Genomic DNA, 23,683 nt, shown 5'->3' with positions numbered 1-23,683 from the left:
GCGTGAAGCTTAACGATTTCCGATATGCAAATTAATTTTACACCGTCGTTCATCCTTCCAGTCCTCCCCTCCTTCTTCCCCAGGTGGGGCTGGTGGCCTGGGGTGAATCCCATTCTTGGCACCCGCTGCCGAGCTATTGTCGAACGGCCGAAATTAGTCATTTTGTAACGCTCGCCTGGCCTCCCCGACCTCCCCCGGTGTCTGGGAAAAAGCAGCGAGACCGAGTGGAGCGTTGCGTTTTGGCGTCGAAAGCGTTTAGCTTCGGCAGCGGCGGCCGGTGTGCTGTGCTGGATGGACAGCAGCGTACCTTCGGACCGGTAAACCGGTTACGGACATCCTCAATCACGAGTTGGCACGAACTGCACAACACCGGAAATCACGTGTCTCCCGTGTGTATACTTTGTTTTCGCTCACGTTCTGCTTTTTGCGTCCTTTCCTCCCATCGGTTCACTGCTCGGTGGCATTGGAATAGTATTTTGAAGCCGTTTGGCAACACTGGCAAAGTACCGTACCGCTGATGGAGGGGGGGGGGGGCTTCGGCACGCCCGTTCTTTTCCCAGTAACGTACTGCGACGGAAATCGTCCTTCGTCGATACAATCGGTGCTCGAATGCAGTACGCTGCCCGTGTTGGCATTTGTGCCTAATAAAGCGCCGGGGACCAGTGCTGCCAAATTATGCAGATCAATTGAGTGGTCAGTTCTTCAGGCTGCAGTTTTGCACTGGTCGATGGCGGATGGGTTGGTTTGATGGGAGTAAATGAGTTTTTTTATGGGAGCAAAGAGAGTAAAAAGGTATCTTTGGAACAATTTCAAAATTACCTGACAACTACAAAGTTTATCTTTTTAGTCTTAAGTTTCACTGCGTGTCATTGTCATTGTACATTGAGCTCCAATTGTAACATACTATCAACTACTGCAAACAACGACCAGCCGGAGCAAACGAAGGCCAATCAGTTTTAGATCACTTTCAAAATATTTGTTCAAACTACACTAAGCCGCAGCCGGCTTGCTCGTCCACCGGTCTTATCCAGTTTCGAAAGCAAACAGCAGTAGCAGGCAGCAGGCAGCATTTGCAGCGATATGGTTTAACAAATATTTGCCCACCACACCCACGTGCAAGTGGGCACGTTTCGCACATTCGTTTGTGTAGGACGCAATTTGGAGTAATCGTCTTCGGGCAGTCTTCAGAGCATCCCTTCCCTTTCGGGCCGCACTGCCCAGCACTAGCACACCGGAACACATGACGACAGCCGGTTCAGGATTTACCGCTAATTATGACATTATGACGTTGGTGTAACCCTTCTTTTCGATCCCTTCCCGGTCGGCACGGTGTTGCATGTGCTGGACAACACATTTAAATGGTCCATTATCGCCATTTTGAAGCGATCCTCCGAAAAAGGAGCACAGGCCGGTTTCGGGATTTCGGTGTCAATGTGACAGTTAACCCGGTTCCTTTCCCGAGCGAGGAGACGGGTGAATGGTTGGCGGTTGCAGGAAATGGACACTTTCACGTCCATTTCCAAATTACTTCCGCACGTGCTTTGACGTACGGTTGAATGATCTTTTCCGGCGAAGGCAGGAAAGTTGAAAGTTGTATCATTAATTCAGAGAAATTCACAACATCTGAAAGCGTCACTCTGGACAACCGAGGAAAACGGTGTTCGAATGCGAGCTCATTTGTTACATTTTGGCGGCGTCAGTCCGTCACAAGCTTACCACTACTCGGGCTGGAAAAGAAATGGAATTGGCAACCACAAGCAAGCAAGTAGTGTCTTAGTAGTGAACATTTTTTCCGGTACATTCCAATACCCCTTCTGGCGAAGGGACTCACGGCGCTAAATGTTTATCCAACACGCCAACTCGCAATCACGCTGCTCCTGCTCCTTCGTCCCTGTCGATAGCGTTCTTGGCGAATGTTTTCGGACATGTCGGGGGGGACACCAATAGGGGCCCGGTGAAAAGCTGGGGCTGCCCCGTTTTCTAATCAGAAATGAAGAATAGATGTACAATCGAATGGGAACACCATTACGTCAAAGGTCAACTTTGGCGAAGATTTACGATAAGCAGTCAAATTACGAACCACTACTTAGTATTAGTGAATCGATAAGCTCAAGGTTTAGGCTGAGCGCTGTGCAAGGCAAAAGTATTCCCACAGGATGAGTGGCGCGGAGAGCGTAAAGGATAGAACAAAGTGGACTGTTCCCAAAAAATTGACCACTCTTCCAATGGTATAAGAAAGTGTAACGGCACAAAACACACGCAAATTTTCCGTTGCGATACACGGATTGGAAGATAAATTAACTTTCCCATCGGAGGGAGACGCCCGACACCAGCTCATTTGTCACGGAGGTCCTGTCCTGTGGCGCGTCTACCTTTTAGTTGCTTTCTTTCGCCGACACCGACATCAACCGACACCGACACTATCAGGCTACTAGGAATGGCCAGTATTGAGTGTGACGAAATGATGGAGCTGTTTTTTTTTTTGGAGCGACCAATCCCTAGGAATAACATACAGGCACCGAACTACCTCGACCACTGTTTAGTAGACGCCGAATCCAGTAGACAAATGAGATTTCTTTAATCAATCAATTCTGGCTCGGGGCTGTCGAGTTCCAAGAAGGTAATAATGATAAACGGATGGGAGTGAAAGAACACGGTAAAAGGTATCGCTTTCCCTTCTTGCCGTCTGCTTAGCGTCGACCTGAGGTGTGCTGGACAAAGATTGACTCACTGAAAGGTGTAAACGAAGCGAAGCCTGTGTGTTTGTTTGCCTTCTCACCGTCCTTGCTGGGATTATATAAAGCAGGTTAGGTAACGGAGAGAGAGAGAGAGAGAGAAGGTGAGGAGGATCGATTTCTTCACCATTACAATACAGAATTTTCGGTACGGAAAAAGAAATGGGCACACACATACACACTCGTGTAAACATAAACACACATTTTTTGGGGCCGAAAAGCTAGGAAAATGTCCAGCTTATCCGTCTCAAAAAAGAAGGTGACAGGAAAAATGGTCCATCGAAAAGTGTACCAACGGAAGCAAAGGGGTTAAATAGTCAAGATTAGATCTTGCTGTTTTCCCCCCTTCTGAAAATGGAAATTGCGACTAGCGGTATCGTAATGGCACACTGTATTGTTAGATGTCATCAACATGGTCTGACGTATGTGGACTTCTCACAAAGGGGTCAAAGTGGAGGTTTTTGGTACCAATGATAAAGGTCGAACTGATTTGTGACATTTTGAAATAAGTATGTGTGCTATTTTTCGGCTTTTCAAGGTAGTTTTCGTAGAAGTTAATTTATAGTAACGGTTTTATCAAGTTTTAAACAGAATTCTGAAAGCTGAAGTCTCAAAAATAGAACAAATTTTAGGATATCATTGATCACTGGAAAATGTCATGCCTTTTTTCTGTTGTACTCAGATTAGGAGTTGTTGTCTACATCGTCCATTAATTCAAGATATTAAAGAAATAAACTCCGGTCAGTACAGATGTGTCATACTAGCTTTCCTTGTATGTTGTGATAGTGTTCAGGATATCTGATAGTATTCTAGGATTGGGGCCCTTCACGATTCTAGTCCGTTTTTTTGTATGGAATTTGACAGTTGGAGGCTGAAATGGTGTAAACACTCCATACAAAACCACAAATTCGAGTACCTGCTCGAAAAATGGCAAAACAAGGTGGTGTTTACATTTCTACCAAGGTGCATTAAAGAGATCTGGTGATGGAATCCAGAATCAAAGTGTATGTTGTTCAGGTGGTCTAATATCATCCAAATTTGAATATCACTTTTTGACAGGATGGGCTTTTGTTCAAACAAGCTTTCTGGAGGCTTGAAGAATACACAAAACACTCTTAAAACTTTCATTCAGAAGCAGAAGAGATAAAAATCAGCCTTCTAAATTCATGCACCTTGGGATAAGCCCACCTGCATATTATATCGACTTAGATAGCTGCCCGAAAACTGCTATAGAATGCAAATAGCTGACAGGTTGAAATTTCAGCCTACGAACTTAAAACGGAAAGGACCCCATTATCTAATTTCAACAAAAAGGCTCATCTTGCTATTTTGATTATTAAAGTTTGAAGTTCAAGGTTTTAGTAGACCATGGGAACTCTCATTTTCTTGAACATTCTGGAATTATTTAAAGTCCATTGAGTTTAAGTTAAACATGTTATAAAGGATTTCGTCTCAATTTCTGTAATACTTTGTAGAATCGTATCGGAATTGCATTTAAATCTATCAAAGTTAATAGCGATACTTTATCTCAAAGATAATAGCGATACAGTGTTTCTTGAGGATTTTTCTCACATCCCCAAGGTATTAAATTGTCTCTTAAGTAGTTTTTGAACAAGCTGTTTGAGCTATAGCTCATGTGAAGGTGTAAAAAAAATCATAAAAACCTTGTGACCTACAACATCATTTCAGCGCAAAAGCTTTATTCATAACATTCCTATGGTTCAAAAATAGTGACCTTGGGCGACACAGTACGCATTTTACGTAATAATTCTCCAATCGCCAACCGCTCCCCCCCCCCCCCCAACACCCCTCATGCAATCTCACTCGCGCTGTCGTGCGCTAACGAACGAGTCATCGAACAACGCCCCATGCCACCATTAGTTTGGCGTTCAATTAATGTAATCAATCAAGTTATTTAACCACCGCCACCCGGCAATCCGTCCAACGAGTGTCGCCCCACTGATGACGTGTCAGTCCGACCAACACCCCGTCTGCTAGGGCGCTGACCCCTTCCCCAATATCGGGCGGTACTGCGGATGTCCTTCTTGCCACTGCTCGTTTCGAAGGCTGGCAATGGCTTTCCGGCACGCGGACGCCGTTTTCACGTGCTCCTCGCGGTGGCAGCAAAAATACTAATCAATCGTGCGGCGTATGCTAAAAATGCTATTTTTAGCACCATTTTCAAGAACGTTGAGCGTTGAGTAACACGGTACCAATACCCAGATTCCACGGTGTGTTTAAAGTCAGTCCACTGTCGTTGTCGTTGTCCGATGGCTGATAATGCATTAATAATGAGCTAGTGCTACGCGGAATCAATCGCAACAGCCCTACTGACCTGACCGTTGAGCCTGCGAAGGCTGCCGCTCGGTGCGTGTGTGTGTGTGTGTCTGTGCGATATGACGCCGTCGCGCGTTGTGAAGTGTTTAGCAGTCATGTAGTCATGTTTATGCGCCTAATAATGGTTCATTATAGCGTATGAGCTGCAATGGTCTCCCGCTCACCGATTGATCCCCAATCGTCAGCGACCTCTAAACGAGCAAACCGTGTGTCATCAGCGTCCACAGCGTGATCGCGACCCGGTAACCAAGTGTTTCCAGTTCTGCTCCAGTCATTAGCACTTTGCATAGGAATGGTTTGTTTCTTGTTTTTTTTTTGTTTTACAATCAATTAAAAATGTTCAATTCATTCCAACAACATGGTTGTTAGCACTTTATGATTCAAACCATCCCACCCCGCACCGTGTTCGGTTCAGCATGAGGAGCAAACAGCACAAGCAGGCTCAAAACCAACCACAACCATCGACCTACTAAAAGGGTACACACTGGTTAAACTGGCTTGGCAGGGGCTGAGCATAAGCCCGCTCGCGAAGGCCAAGCCCGACCATTTGATTCCGTGGCGCAAGTGTTCGCATGCCGGCTTGGCTTAGTATGAGGGGCAGTAAGGAGCTGGAACGGGCGGGGGCCTCTTTTGTCTCTTGCCTCTGTCTGTTGTTGCATTAACTCGATCAGGGACTTGCAAGGGTGTTTTGACATTGAACTTCATGCTGTTGGGCATTTCACCATAGGTGGAGCTTTACTATTTCGGAAGGGAGGATGACAACAAACCATACCAGGGGGCACCCGTACGAGTACGGTAATCGAATGAGGATGATCCAATTTAGCTGCCGTGCTTGGTGGTCGTGATTGAATGCTTCAATTTGTACCTCACTTTATGATGTGTTTAATTAAAGCGTTTTTCATTACAGTTTTAGATCAGTTTCGTCGCTTCCTTCTTGCCAAATCTCTCCGATCTATTTCGTATACTCTCTGGTTGCTTTTGCACAGCTTTCACTTGAAGCTTTTTAACAGCCTGTGTCTGTGCTTGTCCATCAGTCAAAAAAATGGACAAATGACGTGCGAACGTTCGCCGATGTCATCACTAAGTGTACTCACACGTAACGCTAGGTAACGCTACAGCAAACGAGACAGTTGCCGGTCAACGAAATCGAAAACAAACGATAACGTATTTTAACTGACATATACACACACGACCCCTCCACTCCCCTGTGCATTGTAATTACAACCGTAATTCTCACTTCTACCCCCCTCACACCGTTTCGTAACGCTTCGGCCCGTCCGCCCGCTGCCGCTCGGTTGTCGCGTGCCGACGAAGCATTTGCCTTGCGAGAGTGGCGGAGGAGATTCTTTCGCGCTACAACGAGCTCCATAAAGCACGCACGCGGAGGGTGTTTGAGCGGGAGGCGTACGATAGCGTGCGTAGAAATGGCGTGATTTCTGCAAGCCGACGGGGCGGCCTTTTTTTGCTACCAGGAATGCTTGTTCTTTTCACCTGCAGGAGTTTGCTAATCAGCCGAACTTTACTGGTTCTTTGGGTTTCGTTAGGGGTGGTGATCGAGGCAGGACAGCAATGACACATGTTGCCCCTTATCACATGGTGGAAGAAAAGGGGTGGAATGCTCTGTTGTTTGCTGTTAATTAGCTCATTTAAGTTATACGGCAAAATGATGAGGGAAAAGGCTACAGGTTTGAGCCTTTTTGCGTGGTGAAGCACTAAATTGGACATAGAAAGAGGGCTCCCAAACGGTGTTTCAAAAATTAACAAATTTTGAAAACATTGGTCGTTGTTGGAGGTGTACACTCATGTTCTTGACACAACGTTACACAACGATTTTGTTCTATTTTTCCTTCCCTACTGCTACACACGATTACTCATGATTGTTAATTCAATTGATCGCGACCTGCACTAACTGCAATGATGCATGGCTGCTAGCCATCGCATCATCAAATCTAATGGATTTAATAACATACTCTCGGGGCGAATACCATCCCATCATCGCCGATTGGGTCATGGTTCGATGAATGCGCATAACCAGACCAGACCGGGCTCCGGGCTAAGCTGTGCAAAATTATTGTATTTTTTTCTTCTCAGGGTTATCAAATGCCCTTTAGCAGACCGACGTTCTGCATCGCTTGACCTGGTCGCTCGCCCAACCGAGAGCTGGAAGGGAAAGAAGAGGCAACAAAAAATACACATAAACATTTCCCCAGCCAGATGCTAGACCGCAGCAAAGTAGTAGTGACACCATCGCACTTATTGAATTAGTAATTTGATAATCACCAATTAGTGTCTTCCCGTTGCCCTGCGCTCGCTGCGGCTGCCCGGCGTAAGATGTGTGCCGAGGGAATTTCGGTCGTTTCTTCAGGTTGGGTCGGGTTTTTATGTTGCAAAGGCGCTAACACAATAATGCAGAATGTTGACGGGCTTTTCGGGCTAACGGGCTCGATTATACGCGCCGGGGCGAGCTGAGCGGAATCTGATTCACGTTCGCAAACGTTTGGAGCATTTGAAGCATCCACCACCGATCGGATGAAACGGGTCAGGGTTAGCGTTTGTTTTGTGGACAGGCAGTACACAGCCAACGTTACCATACGAGCATACGGTGCAAGAGCAAATTGTTCGCATCGCTTTCCACTACGAATCGTGCAAAACCCGCGCTAAGGTTGGTACAAAATGCAGGAAGTGATTGATGCACCACTCTTTTGCCGGGGAGAGAGAGTGAGAGAAGAGACAGAGTGAGTGTGAGTGTGTTAAATGCTATGTTGATGCTGTTGATCAGGGTCATCGCAGAGGCTGCATGGAAGGAGGCTTTCTTAAATTCGTGACTGAGCAATTGTCGATGGTCAAGATCGAATCGAAGCTTAGGGTGCTTCATCGAGCCACGCGTGAAGTAGGAAACTGACCACCGGTGAAGGTTGCTCTTGGTGGTGAATGATGAATGATTGAGAGTGCCGTCGTAGGTTTTTAAAAACAAGATTGAAGATGATGTTTGATTGATTATTGTTATTGTTGTGAGCAAAAATTCGGTTCATCTTGTAGCACTCCAATTAATTATGCTCCGGATGTCAAACTCTGCACATTGAAGGTGATCGCTTGGCATACCAGAGCTGTTTCGATGCCTTGGCCTATTGGTTTTGGAGCATTCAAGGAAGGTTGAAAGATTAAATTGAGGCATTAGAGATTCTAAATGATTCAAGAAGTCGTTAGAGTTCCTTGGAGAGATGTGAGATCTTCTCAACTCATTTTATGTATTTCAAATATTGGATTGGCGCTGGATCTTGGGATTCCAGATTGTTTGGAATTCAAATCCAACCAATTCCTGACTTAATTTATCTTTATGGCATCTGTCAGTTTTCAGAATTAAGATAGGACTTGATCATCTTTTCCAGTTGAAGTTCAACCTCCGTTGTCATACAGGATTTCCCACGATTTATTGGTCAGTTCCCATGATTTTCAGGTATGTTCCGCGATGCGTTCTTGGTATTTTTCGATTGGATATCAACACAATTGGACCAAAAAATTCTGGAAAACGGCCAAAAATTTGTGGGAAAGAAATGCCAATCACTATATACACAATACATTAATATATATATAACACCAAAAAATATGGGAACCAATCAATTAATCGTGGGAAACCCTGTAATGGATTTTGATGGCTTAGTTTCAGTAGTGGAATTTAACTATCCTTTGTAATTCCTTCTATAACACCTTGATTATGCCTGCTAAGGTTATCATATATAATGTGTACAGAGAGGACCTGATATCGTGTATAGAGCATTGCTCCGACTAAAATATGAGTGTCAAAATACTTGACTTTTGTACCTGAAATTCAAAATTGGTCAGTTATCGTGCTAGAAGAATACAAGACACTTTTGTTATTCCCACCAAATCATATCGTTAGACAACTTTGAACAACTCCAAGAATGTGTGCAATCCTCTAACGTGTCAAGATGTTTGAGTTAGCTAACATTGGAATATACTTGCCGATAAGACTCTAAGTGTGTGTGCAAAGTCTTGTATTAACGCACCTGCACAAAACATTGTGCCACACACTCTAAGCCACCAAGCCACCATGGTCGACAGTAGCCCAAGGTTGTGTTAGGTTGGAAAGGTAAACACAAACAGACCAACACCAACCGATTTTTCTTTTCGCGAAAACGCACCCCGATTGACATATCTGTTGACACACAGTTTCACGGCGTGCTGTGTGCTTGGCTGTCGTAACCCCATCGTAAGGGCCCGTCGTCACAAGCCACCAAGGCGCAATGTTTACCCAACCAAAGGCCATCGACTTTGGCGCGGCCGTTTGGGTCAACGTTCGGTTTTTGTCGTTTGTCCTCTTCAGCTAAAGGTGTGGTGGTTGTGGGCAATATTGCAGGAAAAACTAAGGCTTCCATCAGAACAGGAGTTCAATAACCCCTGCTAAAGTCCTTTACTACCCCAGTTCGATTTTGAGTAATGGCGCGCTGGATGCAACCATTCCAAATCCAAAAAAAAATAAATGCAATGGAAACCCTCGACTTATAGCTATCCGTCACGATCGACCTTTTCCCCGTTTCAATCACAAAGCGCTTCAATCACTGTAAAATAAAACAAACACTGCTACTACTTACCCAACCATAGGGTGAACACTGTGCACAGTGCCAGCTGTCCTTCGCTTAGCACCATATTGTGTATGTGTGTTGTTTCCTCCTGTCTATCCTATAAAACCACCTGGACGCTTCAGCAAACAGAAAGGGACCGGAAACGCACCGACACTGTTCCACTGCACACACACACACAGGGCACTTGGATTGTCTCTCACACGCCCCAAAACAAAAAGAAACTCTAACGGACACCGTGACGTGAGGGAAGAAAGGGCGCGAGGAAAGGAAACTAATTCAGGACGAGCAAGCCTCACTTCACACCGCTGGCAGTTGCTGGCACCCAATGCCAATGGGTTTTTGGAACACACAGGACAGGATGGTCTGCTGCACGTTGTTCCGGTGTCCTTCTGCTCCTTCTGCGTCTGAAAGTCCCTTTGAGGGGGGAGAATGGGTTGGAAAATTAAACATCAGCGCTAGTACGTGCCGGCGGCGGGACAGAAGCGCGTCCCAAAATCAATACAAAAAGAGCCCATCACCCGGCAAATGGTGCGTCTTTACGGCGTCGGACCAATAAATTTCTTCCACTGCACTTGGGTTGTCGGTTTGTTTTTGTTTGGCCTGCTGAAGCAATCAGCCCAGTCGTCAGTCAGTCACGGACCCGGACATTCGAACAGCTGATCACGCAAACAGCGCTGGTGCAGCTGCAACTGCGGTTCGATGCAATTTAAGGGGAACTTCTCATCGGAAGCAAACGAGAGGGTGGTGGTGGAAGAGCTTGAAATTGAATTTTCCGCAATAAATCTCGCACAGCCGACTGACTGACGTACTGTTGGTTTGCTGTTGGTGTGCCGAAAATATGAGTTTTGCCCTGATTTTTTTTTTCTTCTAGGAGTGAAGTTTAGACCGTGAGATTTATGGCGGTTGATTTTAAACTGTGCCGGTCGGCATCAAACGCACACTTTGCAAAGAGTCAGAGCCACACTTGTCCATTCTACAATAATTTCCCCCAATTTTTCGCTTTGTAAACGTTTGCCTATCATTTCGCCGGAACTCGAGCGGAATGATCGCTGCTTTGCAGCAATTTTGGAGAATTGGAACCGCAGGCGGCCGTCTGTGTGTGATTTATTCTAATCGTTTGCGCTCGATAGGGCTCATTTAGCTCAGTGTTGGTGTGTGAGTGTGTGTAGAAATGTAGCAAAAATGCAAACAGAAAAAAGGGGAAAAATGCTAGCCTACTCCGTTACGCTTGACGACCCGCTGATGGACCGATTGGTAGGCTTTGTAAAAGGTATGATGGGAACTTTAATTGGAGTGTGCAATATATCTACCCCACTTTTAGGCTTTTTTGTTCTATTAAATGAAGCTACCGTACAATCGTTTTTCAATGGTGAGCAAATAAATATTTTACTCTTGCCGTGTTTTTTTTCTTGTTGTTGTTGCAAACAACAAGGTTGTTCTGGGCTCGAAAAACAATTCTGCAAGGAACTAATATTGCCCTGAGAGCGTTTGTCTCTTGCGTTGTCTCGATCCAACCGAAGACAAGCACCGTGCGCTTGCTCATTATTTATTCCGTTAATTGCACCGGTACATTAATCATCTTCCCGGCAAAACACTGCCTCAAACGCCACCACATTACCAGATCGTTTAGCGCTCGCACAGTGTACACAGAAAGCTCGCGAAGATGGTAAAACAGCGAAAAACGCGACGAATAAAATCAAAACAATAACCGCTAACGCCGCCTGACACTGAATGTCACCGGGCACTCGAAGTCGCCGCCACCGTGAAGGCAAACACACCGTGCCGCCAAAAAAGACGTACACGCACACAAACCACAAACCAGCGCCAGTGTCACGACCGAAACGCAGACCGCACCACCACTGAAAATGTTCAACTGCAGTTCCAAAAAGTTTCAATGTCAGGCAATTCATCGTGTGACATCGATTAGTGACGCGCCGGGGGGAGCTTTTTTGGGCGCTGTCGCAACGCACAGGTGCTTTGTTTGGGGGCACGCTTGGTGCCAACCTGGCCTCGACCCCGCTGAAAGGGGGAGAGAGAGAAAACAGGTTGACATCGAACTTGCATCTCTGGTCGGGTGCAGCCTGCGGCACGCGTCTTGTAATGACAACCATTTAGAGCCGCGTGGGTTACAATGAACTTTCTGCCGACACCTCTCCTCTTGCAATCGGATGAGAATGTGTGTGATGTTTTATGCCCCCAAACCGATTAAACGTTAAGCTGCAAAGCTTCACACACGCACTCAACAAACACCCGTTGCAGCGGTGTTGCGTGTCGGTTAAATATAATCATCAAAGCAGCGCGATGGCTTTTTTGCTGCCGTTGTTTGTGCGCTTCTGTCCACGCTATGGTTGATGAAATTAGTTCAATATCGCCGGAACCCAAGTGCCAAGTTCGTCAGTCAGGCCTCTCGGCTGGCCTAAGCGCCGAGAAGCTTCTCCGGTTTCGGAACGGTGCGCGCGCGCGCATGCGGATTGGAATTGGAAATATGGTTCCATTTACGGTTTCGCCACAACTCCCGCACACAAAACGCGAGCAAATCTGTTGCAATCGAGCGATTTGGTATCAAGATTGTGTGCTTAATTTGTTTTATAAATACAATGGTGGCTGCTTTCGCATTTTCACGCGCCGAGGATTGATCGCCCAAGAGCGGGCAACAAAAGACTTGAACGCTGCGGTATGAATCTGGAAGCGACGAACCCCGTTTTTTTTTGCTCTACTCCATTAGACTTAATTCATGAATGAATTGTCTGCTTGTTACACTAATTTGATTATGCGTAGTTCACTAATTTGATTATGCGTAGTACTAATGTTATTTTTTAAACATTTTTTTTGTATAAAAGTATCTTAAAATATTTTTTTTTCACTAATTTTGTCTGTTGGCTAACACAAGCTACAAATAGCGTCTTATTTTGAGCATTTGTCATCCATTTGCCCATCACTCACTCAGCAATCACCACACCACCACGCTTTTTCACACACAACAGAAAACCGATAGCCGGTTCGCACGCAACGCACGCGTAACCACACGCACCAAGCGGGTTCGATGCAGTACGATCATTAGCGCGCGACGATCAGCGCGAAACTGACGCGGCATCTAACGCGGCTAGCCTGCGTTGGTGCGCGGGTCGGTCACACTTTCCGCCACCTCCTTCTGATCGAATCGGGTAGTGGTAATGGTGCGTTGGGTGGTGGTGGTAGCAGCGATCGAACCCCGACTGCTTAGATTTTCACGGTCATCGGTGATAAAGCGACGAACCTCACTCAAAAATCGTTGGTTTGCCTCCGCGTGATCAAGTCCGGTTCCCAAAAAATAAAAAAAAGCAAAAGGGAAGACTTTTGGCTGCAGTCTGTCCAGCCGGTCGCCGACAGTTAATGAACCCTTCTGCAATATCACAGCTCAGGAGTATTAAGTGGATCTAAGGGTGATGTGACCGTTGACCGCTAAACGGGTGTGTGTGTGCACATACATCGCCACGTGTGTCCTTGGGATGAGCACAGGAGCACACGATGTCAGCACAGTGGAAGCCCTTGCCGTAAGGGCAGATGAGAGCACACCCTTTTGTGGAGCGCGATTACGAAATGGCGGCCCGTGTTTGCCAACCGTTTGTAAATCGATTAGTTACACCGTCTTATCGGCGGGCTGGCGTCGATCGGTGCCGAGTGGGATTTACTAAAGCCCTAAGTTCGAGACCGATTTTGATTAAAACGATTAGATGACTTAAAATTAATCGATCGATTTTGAATCGAATTAAGGGCTAGCTTGCACAAGTAAAGAACTATGTATAGGATTAAGTTTCAAATCAAAATTAACTTATTTTTCTCATTACTGGGCTGTTGATATTAGATTTTTTAAAAATAATATTGCAAATTAATCCAAGAAAGGATGTTTGAAATAATAAATATTACGATGAGTAATTTTGAATGAGAGAAGTAAGAACGATATTACAAAAAATGCGTTTAATGTCTTTTTAATTGTTATACAATCCTGTGGGAAGCATTTTACACTCAAAAAATCATCCAAATGGTGTTCATTTCTTTCAACGAAAACCTCAGAACAGACGTAGTAAAGCGTCTAATTTCTATCTATTCCTTAAAGTATAGTTCAAGCATAGCCAAAAAAAAACTAAACCCAACCTCGTTCCCTTGCGCTGTACAAAAGCGCGAGAAGCCACACCAATACCCAGCACCAATGCAGTTATCCCGTCTAATTTAACACGTATGTTCCGCGAAATTTCATCACCGTCATCATCATCATCATCGTCGCCCTTTTACACGCTCATAGTTCTGCAGCGTTATTAAGCGTTATCTCACCCCCCCCAGCGCCCCCAGCAGAGAGTTGGCAAGCTTACCCCGGTGAAGCCGTGAAGCCAATTTGCAGTCCAGCTTGCGCTTTCCCGTTTCCCGCCCAATCTGGCAGTCAGTGAATCATTTCCGGTTGGGTGGCGTTTTTACCCCCGCACCATCGCACTGCCGCATTGGTGTGGTGGAGTGTAGGGCTCATGTAACGGGAAGCGAACGCAACACAATGAAACGGTATCATATTTTAAACGTGCAGGACTGTGCCTCTACTGTCTCCCCATCCGGCCCTTCTTGTGGCTTGGGGAATACGATGACGCGGGAAAATCGGGACAGGATTTTGCTCTCCAAACTGCAGTGGGCCAACCTCCAGGCAGTTGGCATGTGTGTGTGTGTGTGTGTGCGCGTTGGGGTGGGTTTTTCGTCGAAATGGCTGCACAGTTTAGCTGTCAGCCGATGGGCCGATGTAGTTGATCGACTGGCTGTAACTAATATCAATTAGCATAATTTAAAGCATTAGTTCCAGGCAGGCTGACTACGTGCTTGGGGGGGAGGGGGAGTCGTTAGTGGAGGGCACACAAGAATGACACAGCCCCCGTGTCTAGACGATGATGCATGTTTTATTGTGCTTGCATACAGTAAAACACAGGGAAGCAAAGGGACTTTGCGTTTGGATTCCTTCTGGGGGGGAGGCAAAGCAGCTAATGGTAAGCAGTTTTGCACAATTTATGAGCAATGGCCAGCTTGAGGAAAAGGAAAACTGAAACCAAAAGCAATTAAGTGAAAAGGTACGAAAATACGAATGGAATGTGTTAAGGGAATATAGTTAAATAAGAGTTTTTTTTTATTATTTAGCAACACGACCTTAATAACAATATTTTTTGAATACTAATTATCTTGTTTTCTCTGTTTGATTTCTGTTTTTCATTTATAAGTGTTGTTTGTTTTCTATACGTTTCTAGACGATTTATTATTATTTTTTACTTTTTAGTTTGTCTTTCTTTTGCTCTTTTGCATTTTTTTCCATTTCTCGTTTAATTCTCATTTCTTTACCTTTTTATCTTGTTTGACATCCAATATTGAAACATATTTTTTTGAATTTGCAGTTTTTCTAAACCTTTAATGCTTGTAATTGTTTTCCTTGTCTTGTTTTATTTTACTCTTTTGTACAATTAACTATATATTTTATTAATTTATTTTACTTTTGATCTTGTACATTCATCTTTCCATTTATTTTCTAACATTCACTGTATTTTGTACTAATAAATTCAAGATTAATGTTAAAGATAACAAATATTTTTATACTCTCTTTTATCAATCACTTACTTTTAAAATTTTCATAATATTATTATTAAAATAAGTCCCTATTATTTTCCAAGCAAACTCATTTTGCTCAGGCAACCACTTTTTCCTCGTATCACACGCACAAAATAACCCGTCTTCCCGTGAAAAGGAAATCCACTCACCACCATGATTGGTTGTCAGTCAAATCAAAAGCGGTTCGAGTGTTTCAGAAAGTTTTTCGGAACCGTCCAGAAGAAACACGCCCGAAATAGTTGCAAGTCAATCCTCCCCCTTTGCAGCGGTCGGGGAGGGGCAATAGGAAGGAGCAGAATCAACTTGACCGCGCTCATGTCTCCATTGTCATTTGCCCGTCGGGTGTGCACGTGCTGCGCGCGTAGACGCACCGAAAGACGCAATCGATCGATTCAGTACGCTGCACGCTACCCTCCTCCGCAACAACGGCACGAGACGATGTCGCCGCTGACGTCGGCGTTGGGAGCTATTGGCATGCAAATGGGCTAATTAAGTCGCGTTGTCGGTCCCGTTCAGAATCCGGGACCGACCGACAGAAGTGCAAGGAACTTCCCGTGACGGTGCCGGCAAAGGTGGTGCTGAGGTGACGAGAGAAGGTGTGATGCAATGGTATTTGGCCTGTCAGACCGTTCCAGAGGGCCCCGAGAAAGAATGGTGAAAAAATTGAACGGACCGTTTAGTATCAATTAACCGAACCGGGCAACCGGTTTCGGTCGGATTCGCATACGGTTTGGGATGATTTATCGGTGCTGGAAGGATTGCAGGTCGATAATGTCATTATTGTTTGTAATGATTTAATTACTAAATAAATGCATTTTTCAAGAGCAAAAAGAGCTCGAGATTAGCACACAAAATGATCATTTTCTTGGGGGATTGTTCTCGATTTCCGCTATACTGCAGACGCGCCCCTCTTTTTGTGTCAGCGCAACGGAACAGGTATTTTAGCATACGGCCTTGACAAGTGTAGCAAAAATGTGTTTGTTTGTTTTTTGCCAAAAAGCAAGCAAGTAAAAAACAATCTAGAAGGAGTGTCGTCACGCCACAGACGAGCCTCTCATTCTGGATGCTTCTAAGCATTCTCATTCCCCTTTGCTGCACGCATTGTATTCGTATGCAAATGCGCGTAAAAACAAGCTAAAAGCTTAACTGTTGTTTTTTTTTTCTGCGGCCATAAACCCGTGAAGATGAAATATTTATGCACATTTACATTCGTTTGCAGAACGGGGTTTTACCACCCGCCGGAGCGTCCGGAGTGGGATTTATTTCTATGCAAGAAACGATCATAACCGACCGCCACGGTAGTCGCGCCTGCGCAGCAACGGTTAAGCATTAAGCCGTTGAGATGAAACAATAGAACCATAACGCACCGGCAGACTTCCTGTTCGGCGAGCGGAATAGTTGGAGCGTGAAATCGAACCTTGTTGTTGAGATTTGTTTAGTCGTTTGTTTCATTTCTCGGAACAGTATGAACAAACGCTTTATAACAGTATAGTAAATAGTAAACGTTTTACAAGGCCTGTCAGCAGCTCATCAACGATTTATTGATTCGCTGTGAAGGATGTTTCGAACAAAATAGAACATTCTTCTACTTCTGTTATCATCCACTCCGACCCACGTTTCACGGCATTCGGCATGCGCGTCTGGTTAGGTCCTCCAAAAGCTTATGCTAACATCGATCACCACATGATGAAAAGCTGCGTTCAATGTCTTGCGTCGCTGTGTATGTGTGCGCGCGCGCGCTCGCGCGTGCTCTTGCGCATACTCTCCCCGTTGCGCACAATGACGCAGTGCATTTTGCGCGCGAGGAAGTGTCTTTTTTGAAGCACTTGAAGTTGGGGTTTTGTTTACACTACTGCTCTCCCCCTCCCTGCCACTCTCCTGCTACGAATGAACGACATACGATACATTTCAATTACAAGCGCGGTCTGTGTTGTGGCACCGAACTTGACCTTAGCCAAGGATTGGATTAGATCGATGGTGCGAACGCCGCCACCAAGCCGCCACTGCTCAAACAGATCGATCGAAGGTTATCAGTTTGTCAAAAAAAGAAAAGAAATAGGGGATTGACACAAACGCGTTATTGACGGAAGTTTTGACAGGTTGAAGGGTTGAGGGTGGGGTGATAGCTTCCCTCGACAGGTGCCAAGCGCAAGATCTATTAAGGAGAACAGGTCGATGCAAAGCCCGTTGCTAGGTTGCCATTTTCAGCTCGCTTTTGACAGTTTCATGAAAAAGTGTTTACAAACAAACGGCTAATAGTTAACGCGCAAAAGTGGACGAATTTATTATTAGGAAGGTTATATTGGTTAAATTTCTTGCGGTCAATCACTTCTGGAGAATAAAGGAGAAGTAATTGCAGTCTACTCTGTATTCAGAAACATTGATAACCTTTTTCATTGTTTGCCATTCCGTGACCACAAACCACTACCGTTTGCAACGGTCCTGCTGGAAAAACGAAATGTTTAACATGTTCAACTGTGTTAAAGAAGTCCTTTTTACTTTCAATTGAACACTGAGAGTAAAATGAAACATCAAATCGATACACACTGGTACAATATGCATACCGTCATTTACTTATAACCTGGCTACGAATGATAAATGAGATCCTTGGATTGTATCAGTCATGTAATATTCTATTTGGATTCTAATTATTCAAATATTCTACCAGGAATTGAATGTGAAATGCTGAACAAAACTCTCATTCACTCCATAGCAACGTCCATCGCTAAACATAAACAATGTTCACTTTAACTGTCAAAATTTTCCCATGGCTTTCTGTCAATTTACTCTAAGCGCTTCGACCTGTTCTCTTTCAAGGACCTTGGCCAAGCGTATGAGAAAATTAAAAAAAAAACAGTTTCAGCTTACTTTGATCGATACATAACTGGAAAGAAACTGGAATGATCTAGATCAGGGGTCTGCAAAATTGTTTCCTTTGCATGATGCAGATATTATAGTTTAATTCTAATTCTTTGATTTGATTTTGATTTCCAATTTGAACCGTTTGTTTTCTAATTCGTTAAAAGGCTCTTATATAAAAATGGCTTATTTGTATTCCTTATATGAATTTTTGCATTTTTTTTGTTCAAAACCAATACGATTTTTGATTACAGGGTTTCCCACGATTTATTGATTGATTCCCATCAATTTTTGGTGGGTTCCCATATTTTTTTGGTGCGTTTTCACGAGTTTTTGGCCCTTTCCCAGAATTTGTTGGTCCAATTGTATTGATATCCAATCGGAAAATACCAATAAATGATGGGAACCAACCAAAAATCTATAGGATACGATCAAAAAATTTAAGAAACGCACCAAAAAATCGTGGAAAACTCTGTAAGTGAAGCTAAACGATCGACTATTTTATGTAAAGAAATGATTGTAAATACAACTACTAAATATTCTATAAGAACATGAATGCTTTTTACCCCTTCAGCATGTTGAATGCCTTAAATTTGTATTTATTTTAGTGTAAAACTGTTCTAGAAGAAGCTTTTTTATTGAATGTAAAGATGGTAAATCTTTCAAACCAATTCTTTTACACTGTGAGTCACTCAGCGTTTTGACAAAGTTTTGACAAACGATCAAGCCATTTGTCACAAGCACAGCGCCACAACATTTTTAAAGCCCAATTTTCAAAAAAAAACATTCCCCCAAAAAAGGGCTCTACCTACATTAGATACACAACGTCATAGACACCCTTCTTCACGCGAGCCGCGAGAGAGAAAAGAATTCATTCCGAAACGGTTTCGTCGAAGGTCGAAGACGCGTGCACGACATCCAGCCACGTGGAAAAGGGCGCCCTCCCCCCTTTTCCGTATGTCTTAAACCGGTTTCGGTGAAAATGAGCCTGGAGGGGCTGAATGTGATTCACTTTCAACATCGCGAACATGGCGCGGTGAAGAATTAATAATTCACGGTCAATTGAGAAGCGTGAAGAGGGGCCCTCGTCGCCGAAGCCCTTAATGTTGCCCATAGTGACGCACCAAACAGCTTAATTAAACGCCACCGCAACGTACTAGATCAATTTGTGTGCATGGTGTGTAAACATGACAACGAATTAGCAAAGTGTAGTGTGTAAACACACTGTCGCATCTTCCGGTAGTATACCGCTGCTTATGGGACGCGCACTAATTTACTGCTGCTAATTTTAATTAGTTCCTGATAGAATGGGTAGCAGATGTCGCCACCGAATGCCAAAACCGTTTTAGCCATTTAAAGCGATCATTAAATTGATCTCACGAGACACACGCACACACACTTTTTTGCTGCCGTACGTACCTCCTTCTTGGAACCAATTAGTTGCACCCTGACAGCCCGTGTCGTGCACTGGCTAGAAGAATGTTTAGTGGCAAACGCCTTTTTACACATCTTAGCTTCCGCACAGACACGTTCCACTTGACATTTTGCCTCCCTCCCTCCCTACCTCTCTCTCCCTGTCTAATCTGTGCGGCCATTTATCCACTTAAAAGCCCCGCTACATGAACCGGTACAGTTCGCTTTGCATACAAACGGATCCTCGTGTGTGCACACACGGTTGGTATGACCCCGGGTGAATGCCACTTTGCACTGCCTTGAACCTGGCCCGGGTCCGTTTCGCAAACTCGGGGCTGGCGCGACGTGTGTTGCGGAGTTGTCTCCGCACCCGAAAACAACGGAACAAACTGAAAAAAAAGTGGGCAACACCAGCAAGGTGGTTTAAAATTGAACTTCACGCAAGCAAAACAGGGCGCGGACCCGCAACTGTGCTAATAATTGTTTCCGTCTAGCTTTGATGTATGTCTCTGCATATGTGTGTGTGTGTGTGTGTGTGTGTGTGTGTGTGTGTTTGGAGGGCCTTTAACCTCCCGCAGTCGTAACTTAGTCCTGTGGTTTTTCGCTTTGCAATTACCCTTTTTTACTAAAGTTTTCTAACCCACCCCCTGTGACACACACTCACGCCGACCGGTCAGCGTAGTGGTGTGCCATTGTGTTGGGCTTGGATTGTGCAGAAGAACGATAGTTTACGACAGACGACTTCCTTCTGCAACCTCAAGCTGCACACAGGTTGAAGTGCACAGCACCAACCAAATCGGAAGTAGTTTCCCACCTACCACCTCGTCCCGTACTCGGGTGAGCTCATAATAGGAAGCTCCGGAGGGTCCCCCCTTGCCCCGGTCATAATTAGTCGTTCGGTTGGAAGAATCAATTGCCTTCTGGGTGGGTGATGGGCATGCAGTGGGCCTTCGTTTGGGGTCGTTAGACTTGCTTGGCTGAGACACCCGTCGACGGTGCAGTGTAAAGGAGAGTGTGAATGGTTTCTCGAAAGCTTATCGTGCGGAAGTGGTTCGTTTGCGAGTGATAGACCGGATAGGTTTCGGTGTTAGATGCACACACCTTATTTCCCGCAGGAACATTCTTGGGGGGGTACATAGGCTTTAGTCTTGAGCAGAGCAGTACGCTTTTGTTGAGCTTTGCAGATTGAGCATTTAATGTCTTAATAAATCAAATGCCTAATTGGACATGTCAGAGGTTAAGCAAGAAGTTGGCATTCTATCAGGAAATCGAATGTTTTTTATGTTCTCACGAAAGTGTAATGTTTTTGCTCGTTTTATATGCAGTTAGCAGTACGTTAGGACGTTCGTTATCCTTAAATGTTTGACTCGAATGTTAGTGACTCCCTTACACTAGAATTACACGGTACTTCTTGCTGCAATGCATTAGCTACTAAAATTGCCACAAATTAGCTACGAAATTTTGAATGTCTTTAAGATTAAGAAACGTTTCTGGAATCGGAATAGGTTAAGAGTCTACTGGATCAGGTTCTGAATCAGCTGTAGTATTCTTATAGGATTGAGATGATTTCCAGTACAGATTTGAATTCGAGAAAAGCAATAGGATCTATATGGTTCCGAGTTATTTATTTACCAACATATTGTCTTGGGCCGGTCTGGTGGTACAATCGTCAACTCGTACGACGTAACAACATATCCCTGTCATGGGTTCAAGTCCCGAATAGACTGTGCCCCCATACGTAGGACTGACTATTCTGCTATGGTAACAATAGTTCACTGAAAGCCAAGCTCACTTCACTAGAGTGGGGTACAAGGCAGGCCTTGACCGACAACGGTTGTTGTGCCAAAGAAGAAGAACAAGAAGAAGATATGTCTTGCACTCTTGAGGCTGTGACAAATTAAGTACAACCTTAAAACCTATCCTACACCTAAGTCCTAAATTATTGCCCTAACATCTCCCTTGATACAGTGTCGCCAAAATTGAAGATTAATAAAATGTTTTCTTTAAATGCACTGGTCGTTAAATTAAAATCAAAGTGATGGGAAAATCATTGTTTTGAATTGCCTTGTCATAGCTAGTAACGGTTCGTTGTATCCATATAAGGTACGCCTGTTCTCGCCGACAAGTAAGTTACGAGAGCGAAGAGGTCTCGATGGCGCGTAGATATTGATCTTCTCTAGTAAATAAGGGATGTCTAATTCGTTTTTTTAATATTTTAGCAACAAATACACATTGGTTTACCTTAAAACGGTGTTCGAGCGTCTGTAGACCAAAACAGAAGGCAACGCGAGCGATAACCTATCCATGGTTGTAAGTCCTCTGAATTGGTCGCATTTCAAAGCAAGTCGTGTAAACTTCCGTTGTATTGTCTCTATTCTGTTAATCATCGTCATGCAATTCGGGAAACAAAGAATTGAGCAATACTCCACGCACGAGCGCACAAGACCAGCAAACAACGACTTAAGGCATAAGACATCACACTGCCAAACAGCGAATAGTTATACTTGATAGTTTTAGATAGTTTTAGATAGAGTTAGATCCCAGAACTGGGTTACCTCTAGGATCAGTTTGGGCTGCAATCCAGAGTTCCAGATCCAGGTTGAATTCTGAAGCAATTTGAGGACAGAAATGAATTCGGAATGAATATCAGTTGTGATAAGGATCAGTTCCAGGATTGGTTTAAATCTATGGATATCAAATCCTATAGGAACTTTTCATCAGTTCCGTGATCGGTATAGACCTGAGATATATGTATGGACAGATATGGGTAAATGAATGGGTATCACTTTGAAATCTGTTCTGGGATTTGATATGGGTCCGGAATCAGTTTCAGGTTTGGAGTCCGTTTCAGTACTACAGAACCAGTAGTAGCAGTTGGGACTTTGTTGGAGCTTTGGACCTTTGGAACTTGTTGGGACTTCAGAATTTGCATATTTATTATATTTGAGTCTAGACTGGGTGAGGAGTCTTTCATAACATCATTCTGCTTCATCATTCACATTGCTTCTTCTTACTTACTTAGCCGGCGCTACGACCGCTTTGCGGTCTTGACCTGCCTTAGGAGTGTCCGAAACCGCTCTCGGTCTTGCGCCTTCGTCTGCCAATCCGTTATCCCGGCCTTAATGGCGGACGCCTCCACGCCATCTTGGCATCTCAGTTTGGGCCTACCACGCCTCCTCTGTCCTTGTGGACGACCTAAAAAGGCTTTGCTTCTTCATCATTTACAATATATCATTCATATTGCATACATAAGTTTTAAGAATCCTTATTATGAATCAGGACACTTTCAGAATTTGAAATTGTTGAAGATACATTTCTCTAACATTGTTCCACCTTTCTTTGCTCTATTTTCTCTCTCTCTCTCTCGTAGGAAAAACTGCTCAGCAAGCTCGAAGAGAGCGAACTCGAACCGCCAACATCGCAGGAGGACGAGTGCGTCATCTGCATCAATGCGCGGGCAACGATGCAAACGTCCCCGTGTGGCCACCGTGTCGTGTGCCGCCGGTGCTTCGTCAAAACGATCCAAAGTGCCGTCGCGCAACGGTTGCTCCCTTTGCGCTGTGTTATCTGCAGGTAATTAATGCACGAAATGTGTGTCCACAACACAAGGCCTGTCACACTGTCCGTTACACTCTCTTCCATTGCCTTCCCCATGCCCACCCAGGGCGAGAATAAATCGTCTTACCTCGGGCTCGACTTCCTGGCGCTTGCAAGGTTCGGCCAGCACGTACTCGATGGGCAGCAAGAGCTGGAGCGTCCCCGGGTCCGCCAGCTCGTACAGCGTCGATGCGCGGGTCACCCAGTCCGCCAGCCTGTACTCGATGAGCTCCGGGTCGTCGTGCGTGTCCGGTATCTCGAACATGTCCAGCTGCTCCGGCACGTCCGGCACGTCCGGTATGTCTTCCACGTCGTCGACGAGCGGCACCACGGATGGGTCGCTGCACGGCCACAGCCATCGGCATGGGGCGGGGGCCGGCGGTTGCACCAGCAGCTGCAGTACGAGCGGTTGCCTCGGTGCAGTGCCGCGCAATCCCGCCTACCAGCACTACCACAAAAAGGGACAATACTACATGAAGGTAACGGGATTGGGTGGGTTGAGATAGGAAAACTGAACTGATTATA

The 23,683-nt window shown here is 44.9% G+C and overlaps 2 protein-coding genes across 11 annotated transcripts in view; one reads left to right on the top strand and one right to left on the bottom strand.

The window, feature by feature from the left end:
- The window catches only part of LOC121600689 (lipase member H), a 43,979-nt gene extending 31,234 nt beyond the window's left edge, over positions 1-12,745 (bottom strand). For 2 of the 4 annotated variants that reach the window (XR_006005864.1, XM_041929543.1), the window contains exons 1-2: positions 12,620-12,745; positions 9,686-10,090 (exon numbers count right to left, since the gene is read on the bottom strand). Coding sequence is in view for 3 of the 4 variants with exons in the window: in XM_041929543.1 (XP_041785477.1) it covers positions 9,686-9,740 (55 nt within the window). In the remaining variant the exon portion in view is untranslated. Of the gene's footprint in view, positions 1-9,685; positions 10,091-10,485; positions 10,569-12,619 lie in introns of those variants that run through there. The other 2 variants (XM_041929546.1, XM_041929544.1) reach the window with 2 other exon arrangements.
- The window catches only part of LOC121600687 (secreted protein C), a 50,048-nt gene that overhangs the window by 23,068 nt on the left and 3,297 nt on the right, over positions 1-23,683 (top strand). For 3 of the 7 annotated variants that reach the window (XM_041929537.1, XM_041929536.1, XM_041929538.1), the window contains exons 3-4: positions 22,932-23,134; positions 23,226-23,637. In XM_041929537.1, the coding sequence (XP_041785471.1) occupies positions 22,932-23,134; positions 23,226-23,637 (615 nt within the window). The other 4 variants (XM_041929540.1, XM_041929539.1, XM_041929542.1 and 1 more) reach the window with 4 other exon arrangements.

Source organism: Anopheles merus, chromosome 3L, assembly GCF_017562075.2.
Source record: "Anopheles merus strain MAF chromosome 3L, AmerM5.1, whole genome shotgun sequence".
NCBI classification, from domain to species: domain Eukaryota; kingdom Metazoa; phylum Arthropoda; class Insecta; order Diptera; family Culicidae; genus Anopheles; species Anopheles merus.
The sequence above is the reverse complement of the archived record's forward strand: the minus strand, read 5'-3'. Positions and strand labels throughout refer to the sequence as shown.